The sequence below is a fragment of the Tachyglossus aculeatus genome, chromosome 13 (genome assembly GCF_015852505.1).
Source record: "Tachyglossus aculeatus isolate mTacAcu1 chromosome 13, mTacAcu1.pri, whole genome shotgun sequence".
Lineage (NCBI taxonomy): Eukaryota > Metazoa > Chordata > Mammalia > Monotremata > Tachyglossidae > Tachyglossus > Tachyglossus aculeatus.
The window spans coordinates 2,747,544-2,755,823 of NC_052078.1; the positions used below are offsets into that span (position 1 = coordinate 2,747,544).

At 53.3% G+C, this 8,280-nt stretch overlaps 1 protein-coding gene across 2 annotated transcripts in view; it reads left to right on the forward strand.

Moving 5' to 3' along the window:
• KLHL18 (kelch like family member 18) overlaps positions 1-7,592 on the forward strand; it is a 30,906-nt gene extending 23,314 nt beyond the window's left edge. Inside the window, exons 7-10 of one of the 2 annotated variants that reach the window (XM_038755750.1) lie at positions 2,414-2,651; positions 4,998-5,102; positions 5,211-5,322; positions 7,033-7,592. In XM_038755750.1, coding sequence (XP_038611678.1) covers positions 2,414-2,651; positions 4,998-5,102; positions 5,211-5,322; positions 7,033-7,419 — 842 coding nt within the window. In that variant the 3' untranslated portion in view covers positions 7,420-7,592. The remainder of the gene's footprint in view (positions 1-2,413; positions 2,652-4,997; positions 5,103-5,210; positions 5,323-7,032) is intronic. The other variant, XM_038755751.1, reaches the window with a different exon arrangement.
• Positions 7,593-8,280: the final 688 nt, after the last annotated feature.

Consider the following 8,280-nt stretch of genomic DNA (forward strand, 5'->3'; position numbering starts at 1 on the left):
TTATTCACCCCAGCCCCACGGCACTTACGTCCATATCTGTAATTAATTTATCATCATCATCATCATCATCAATTTATTTATTGAGCACTTACTATGTGCAGAGCACTGTATTAAGCGCTGGGGAAGTATAAATTGGCAACATATAGAGACAGTCCCTACCCAACATTGGGCTCACAGTCTAAAAGGGGGAGACAGAGAACAAAGCCAAGCATACTAACAAAATAAAATAAATAGAATAGATATGTACAAGTAAAATAAATAAATAGAGTAATAAATATGTACAAACATATATACATACAATTTATTAATACTAATGTCTATGTCCCCCGCTGGACTCACTGTGGGCAGGGAATGTGTCTCTTATATTGTTGTATTGGACTCTCCCAAGCGCTTGGTACAGCGCTCTGCGCACAGTAAGCGCTCAATAAATACGATCGACTCCCTTTATTCACCCCAGCCCCACGGCACTTACGTCCATATCTGTAATTAATTTATTGATACTAATGTCTGTGTCCCCCGCTGGACTCATTGTGGGAAGGGAACGTATCTGTTTTATTGTTCTGTTGGACTCTCCCAAGTGCTTAATACAGCGCTCTGCACACCGGAAGTGCTCAATAAATAGATCGACTCCCTTTATTTACCCCAACCCCACAGCATTTACGTCCATATCAGTAATTAATTTATTGATACTAATGTCTGTTTCCCCTGCTGGACTCATTGTGGGCAGGGAATGTGTCTCTTATATTGTTCTATTGGACTCTCCCAAGCACTTAGTACAGCGCTCTGTGCACAGTAAGCGCTCAATAAATACAATCAACTTCCTTTATTCACCCCAGCCCCACGGCACTTACGTCCATATCTGTAATTAATTTATTGATACCAATGTCTGTGTCCCCCGCTGGACTGTAAACTCTTGGGCAGGGAATGTGTCTGTTATATTGCTGGACTCCCCCAAGAGCTTAGTACAGTGCTCTGCGCACAGTAAGCGCTCAATAAATACGATCGGCTCCCTTTATTCACCCCAGCCCCACGGCACTTACGTCCATATCTGTAATTAATTTATTAATACTAATGTCTATGTCCCCTGCTGGACTCACTGTGGGCAGGGAATGTGTCTCTTATATTGTTCTATTGGACTCTCCCAAGCACTTAGTACAGCGCTCTGCACACAGTAAGCGCTCAATAAGTACAATTGACTCCCTTTATTCACCCCAGCCCCACGGCACTTATGTCCATATCCGTAATTAATTTATTGCTACTAATGTCTGTGTCCCCTGCTGGACTCATTGTGGGCAGGGAACGTGTCTGTTTTATTGTTCTGTTGGACTCTCCCAAGCACTTAATACAGAGCTCTGGACACAGTAAGCGCTCAATAAGTACGATCGACTCCCTTTATTCACCCCAGCCCCACGGCACTTACGTCCATATCTGTAATTAATTTATTGCTACTAATGTCAGTGTCCCCCGCTGGACTCACTGTGGGCAGGGAATGTGTCTCTTATATTGTTCTGTTGGACTCTCCCAAGCGCTTAGTACAGCGCTCTGCGCACAGTAAGCGCTCAATAAATACAATTGACTCCCTTTATTCACCCCAGCCCCACGGCACTTACGTCCATATCCATAATTAATTTATTGCTACTAATGTCTGTGTCCCCCGCTGGACTCCTTGTGGGCTGGGAATGTGTCTGTTACATTGCTGGACTCTCCCAAACGCTTAGTACGGCGTTTTGCACACAGTAAGCGCTCAATAAATATGAGTGACTCCCTTTATTCACCACAACCCCACAGCACTTATGTCCATATCCGTAATTAATTTATTGCTACTAATGTCTGTGTCCCCCGCTGGACTCCTTGTGGGCCGGGAATGTGTCTGCTACATTGTTGTACTCTCCCAAACGCTTAGTACGGCGCACTGCACACAATAACCGCTCAATAAATACGATCGACTCCCTTTATTCACCCCAACCCCATGACACGTATGTCCATATCCATAATTAATTTATTGCTACTAATGTCTGTGTCTCCTGCTGGACTCCTTGTGGGCAGGGAATGTGTCTGTTACATTGCTGGACTCTCCCAAACGCTTAGTACAGCGTTTTGCGCACAGTAAGTGCTCAATAAATACGAGTGACTCCCTTTATTCACCCCAACCCCACAGCACTTACGTCCATATCCGTAATTAATTTATTGCTACTAATGTCTGTGTCCCCCGCTGGACTCCTTGTGTGCCCCCAATGTGTCTGTTACATAGTTGGACTCTCCCAAACTTTTAGTATGGTGCCCTGCGCACCGTAAGCGCTCAGAAATATGACGGACTGACCGAGTAAGCGCTCAGTAAATACGAGGGACTGACCGAGCGACCGCGGCCGGCCGTGCCCGAATGGCTCGGCGTCCCGTGTTTTAATTTGAGTAGCCAATTTTTACGCAGGCGACTCCCTGAACGTGGTGGAGGCGTTCGACCCCATCGCCAACCGCTGGGAGAGGTGCCAGCCGATGACCACCGCCCGCAGCCGGGTCGGGGTGGCCGTGGTCAACGGGCTCCTGTACGCCATCGGGGGCTACGACGGCCAGCTGCGCCTCAGCACCGTGGAGGTCTACAACCCCGAGACCGACGCCTGGACCCGGGCGGGGAGTATGAACAGCAAACGCAGGTGCCCGCCACCCCGGGGGGCGCGCGGAGGGGCGCCGGGCATCCCTGCCGGGCGCCGGGGGGGGTCTCCCCCCTCTACTCTAGTCACTATTCTATTTATTGGATTTCGTTCATATGTTTGGTTTTGTCGTCTGGCTCATTCGTTGTCGTATTTATTGAGCGCCCACTGTGTGCAGAGCACTGGACTAAGCGCTTCAGAAGGGCAAGTTGGCAACATCTAGAGGCGGCCCCTACCCGACAACGGGCTCACAGTCATTATCTTGTCCCTCTCCCCGTTCCTTATCCCTCTGTTTCCTTTCCCCTCTCTTCCCCTTTTTTAAAAATAGTATTTGTTAATCAATCAATCGTATTTATTGAGCACTTACCATCTGCAGAGCACTGGACTAAGCGCTTGGGAGGGGCAAGTTGGCAACATCTAGAGACGGTCCCTACCCAACAACGGGCTCACAGTCATTATCTTGTCCCTCTCCCCGTTCCTTTTCCCTCTGTTTCCTTTCCCCTTTCTTCCCCTTTTTTTTAAATAGTATTTGTTAATCAATCAATCGTATTTATTGAGCGCTTACTGTGTGCAGAGCACTGGACTAAGCGCTTGGGAAGGGCAAGTTGGCAACATCTAGAGGCGGCCCCTACCCAACAACGGGCGCACAGTCATTATCTTGTCCCTCTCCCCGTTCCTTTTCCCTCTATTTCTTTTCCCCTTTCTTCCCCTTTTTTTTAATAGTATTTGTTAATCAATCAATCAATCAATCAATCAATCAATCGTATTTATTGAGCGCTTACTGTGTGCAGAGCACTGGACTAAGCACTTGGGAAGGGCAAGTTGGCAACATCTAGGGGCGGCCCCTACCCAACAACGGGCGCACAGTCATTATCTTGTCCCTCTCCCCGTTCCTTTTCCCTCTATTTCTTTTCCCCTTTCTTCCCCTTTTTTTTAATAGTATTTGTTAATCAATCAATCAATCAATCGTATTTATTGAGCGCTTCCTGTGTGCAGAGCACTGGACTAAGCGCTTGGGAAGGGCAAGTTGACAACATCTAGAGACGGTCCCTACCCGACAACGGGCTCACAGTCATTATCTTGTCCCTCTCCCCGTTCCTTTTCCCTCTGTTTCCTTTCCCCTTTCTTCCCCCCCTTTTTTTTAATAGTATTTGTTAAGCGCTTACTATGTGCAGAGCACTGGACTAAGCGCTTGGGAAGGGCAAGTTGGCAACATCTAGAGGCGGGCCGTACCCAACAACGGGCTCGCAGTCATCTTGACCCTCTCCCTGTTCCTTTTCCCTCTGTTTCCTTTCCCCTTTCTTCCCCTTTTTTTTAAATAGTATTTGTTAATCAATCAATCAATCAATCAATCGTATTTATTGAGCGCTTACTGTGTGCAGAGCACTGGACTAAGCGCTTGGGAAGGGCAAGTTGGCAACATCTAGAGACGGTCCCTACCCGACAACAGGCTCGCAGTCATTATCTTGTCCCTCTCCCCGTTCCTTTTCCCTCTGTTTCCTTTCCCCTTTCTTCCCCTTTTTTTTAAATAGTATTTGTTAACCAATCAATCAATCAATCAATCGTATTTATTGAGTGCTTACTATGTGCAGAGCACTGTGCTAAGTGCTTGGGAAGGGCAAGTTGGCAAAATCTAGAGACGGTCCCTACCCAACAACAGGCTCACAGTCATTATCTTGTCCCTCTCCCCCTTCCTTTTCCCTCTGTTTCCTTTCCCCTTTTTTCCCCCCTTTTTTTTAATAGTATTTGTTAAGCGCTTACTATGTGCAGAGCACTGGACTAAGCGCTTGGGAAGGGCAAGTTGGCAACATCTAGAGACGGTCCCTACCCATCAACGGGCTCACAGTCATTATCTTGTCCCTCTCCCTGTTCCTTTTCCCTCTATTTCCTTTCCCCTTTCTCCCCCTTTTTTTTAAATAGTATTTAAGCGCTTACTATGTGCAGAGCACTGTACTAAGCACTTGGGAAGGGCAAGTTGGCAACATTTAAGGACGGTCCCTACCCAACAACAGGCTCACAGTCATTATCTCGTCCCTCTCCCCGTTGCTTTTCCCTCTGTTTCCTTTCCCCTTTCGTCCCCCCCCTTTTTTTAATAGCATTTGCTAAGCGCTTACTACGTGCCAAGCACCGTTCTAACCCCTTCCGCTCCTTCCTTTTCCTCTCCCCTCCCTCTCATCCCAGCCCACTTTCCTTCCCCTTCCACAAGGCCAATAAATAGGTCTCGGGTGGGGGGCCCGGGCCGGAAGAGGCGGTGGTCCGGGCGGTCGGGGCCGGCCCGGAGACCCGAGTTCGGGGGGCGTGGGGGGCGCGCGGAGACGTCACCCCCAACCCGCCCCGCGTGCCTTTCAGCGCCATGGGAACGGTCGTGCTGGACGGGCAGATTTACGTCTGCGGCGGCTACAACGGCAGCTCCTCCCTCAACTCGGTGGAGACCTACTCGCCCGAGACGGACAAGTAAGACGGGGCGGTCTCGGGGCGGTGGCGGGGGGTCCCCCCGCGGGAAAGCGGGCGGCCCCGGGGGCTCACCCCCCCCCGCCGCGCCCGCGCGGCCGTCTCCCCAAGGTGGACGGTCATCACCCCGATGAGCGCGAACCGCAGCGCGGCCGGCGTGACCGTCTTCGAGGGGCGGGTCCACGTCTCCGGGGGGCACGACGGCCTGCAGATCTTCAGCAGCGTGAGTCTCAGCGGGGTGTGGGCCAGCCGGCCGGCCGAGGCGCGGGCCGGGATATTCCCCACATCCGGAGGGCTCTGTCGGCAGCTTTTCATTCATTCGGTCGTATTTATTCATTCATTCAATTGTATTTATTGAGCGCTCCCTGTGTGCAGAGCACTGGACTAAGCGCTTGGGAAGTCCAAGTTGGCAACATCTAAAGACGGTCCCTACCCAACAGTGGGCTCACAGACTAAAAGGATCCACACCCCATCCACCATTCATTCATTCATTCAACTGTATTTATTGAGCGCTTACTGTGTGCAGATCACTGGACTAAGCGCTTGGGAAGTCCAAGTTGGCAACATCTAGAGACGGTCCCTACCCAACAGCGGGCTCACAGTCTAGAAGACAGCGGGCTCACAGTCTAAAAGGATCAGCACCCCATCCACCATTCATTCATTCATTCATTCATTCAATCGTATTTATTGAGCACTTCCTGTGTGCAGAGCACTGGACTAAGCGCTTGGGAAGTCCAAGTTGGCAACATGTAGAGACGGTCCCTACCCGACAGCGGGCTCAGCTCACAGGCTAGAAGGGGGAGACAGGCAACAAAACAAAACATATTCACAAGGTCAAATAAATAGAATAAATATGTACAAATAAAATAGAGTAATAAATACGTACAAACATATGTACATTCATTCATTCAATCGTATTTATTGAGCGTTTACTGTGTGCAGAGCACTGGACTAAGCTCTTGGGAAGTCCAAGTTGGCAACATCTAGAGACGGTCCCTACCCAACAGCGGGCTCACAGTCTAGAAGACAGTGGGCTCACAGTCTAAAAGGATCCACACCCCATCCACCATTCATTCATTCATTCACTTGTATTTATTGAGCACTTACTGTGTGCAAAGCACTGGACTAAGCTCTTGGGAAATCCAAGTAGGCAACATATAGAGACGGTCCCTTCCCGACAGCAGGCTCACAGTCTAGAAGGGGGAGATGCACAAGTGGGCGGGCATCAAGGACGTCAGATGCATCAGTCTTCTAGACTGTGAGCCCGCTGTTGGGTAGGGACCGTCTCTATGTGTTGCCAACTTGGACTTCCCAAGCGCTTAATCCAGTGCTCTGCACACAGTAAGCGCTCAATAAATATGATTGAATGAGTGAATGAATGTTGGGGAGGGACCGACTGTCTGCGGCTGAATTGCACTTTCCACGCGCTTAGTTCGGTGCTCTGCACACAGTAAGCGCTCAATAAATACGACTGAATGAATGAACCCCCAGAGCGCCCGAGGGGCCACCGGGCGCCCTGAGAAGCCAGGGTATCAGTCCACCTCGTCCCCCAAGCGCTTAGTCCAGTGCTCTGCACACAGTAAGCGCTCAATAAATACGATTGAATGAGTGAATGAATGTTGGGGAGGGACCGACTCTGTCTGCGGCTGAATTGCACTTTCCACGTGCTTAGTCCAGTGCTCTGCACGCAGTAAGCGCTCAATAAATACGATTGAATGAATGAACCCCCAGAGCGCCCGAGGGGCCGCCGGGTGCCCTGAGAAGGCAGGGTGTCGGTCCACCTCGTCCCCCGAAGAGTTAGAGGTGGGAAGGCCCAGCGACGGGAAAGGCCCGGGCCGCGATACTGGGCGGGATGGAGGCCCAGATGGCCGACGGGCCGCGATCCCGGGCGGGATGGAGGCCCGGATCGCCGACCTCCCGTTCCCCGCTGCAGGTGGAATACTACAACCAGCACACGGGCACGTGGTACCCAGTGGCCGGCATGCTGAACAAGCGCTGTCGCCACGGCGCCGCCTCGCTGGGCAGCAAGATGTTCGTCTGCGGCGGCTACGACGGGTCCGGCTTCCTCAGCATCGCCGAGGCCTACAGCTCGGCGGCCGATCAGTGGTCCCTCATCGTCCCCATGAACACGCGCCGCAGCCGGGTCTCGCTGGTGGCCAGCTGCGGGCGGCTCTACGCCGTGGGCGGCTACGACGGCCAGTCCAACCTCAGCTCGGTGGAGATGTTCGACCCCGAGACGAACCGCTGGACGTTCATGGCCCCCATGGTGTGTCACGAAGGGGGCGTGGGGGTGGGCTGCATCCCGCTCCTCACCCTCTGAGCCGGGCGGGCCGGGGGGCGCGTCCCGGGAGGGGATCGCCTCACCTCCCTCCCGTCGCCCGGCGGTGGCCCGCTGGTTGCCCGGTGACCTCCGGGCCCGGGGGGCCCACCCCCTCCCGGCCCCCACGTCCTCCCTCCGCTCCTCCTACCCCTTTGGGTCTCTAAAGGGGTAGAGAGCGGGGTCTTCCAGTCGGCCATCCCGGGCCCTCGACGGGCTCTCCGTCCACCGCAACCGGGCGGACCCTCGCCCCGAAGAAGGGAGAAACGACACGGCGCGGGTGGACGGAGGCAGGGCCCGGCCGACGCCGAAGACGGGCCCGGCGTCCGAGTTCGGCTCCGCTCCGGGCACGCTGACGGATGTGCCCGTGCCCAGGGGCTCACCAGGGCTGGACCCTCCGGATGGCACAGGCCCTCGCCGGGCCAGGAGCGGGACACCCACCTTTGGCATTACTTTGGCGACGGCTCCGTTGCCCACCGGCCCTCCCTCCCCCTTGAGCTCTAGGAAGAGAAAAGAGCCCGCTCCGATTCTCGCTTTTCCCCCCACACTCCCGTCGGCACTACACGTTTGGTACATCCCCGGGGTGGACGTCCCTCATCGGCCCGCTGCTCCTAGCCCACCCTCTCCTCCGCCCACTGGCTCCGGGCCCGTGGCGTGGGCTCCCGTCATGCCCCCCGGGCCGGCATGGATATTTGGGTTCGGGCAAAGCACTGAAGCTAGAGATGTTAAGCAAAACAGGAAACATCCCCCCAACCAGGCCCTTTCCGTCTGGCTGGGCATCCCCGGAGTTGTTCTTTCTCATCCTTGCAGCTGAGGTGCGGGGAAAGGGGGATCCCTGGGGGATGAGTAGAGTCTCCCGGTCCC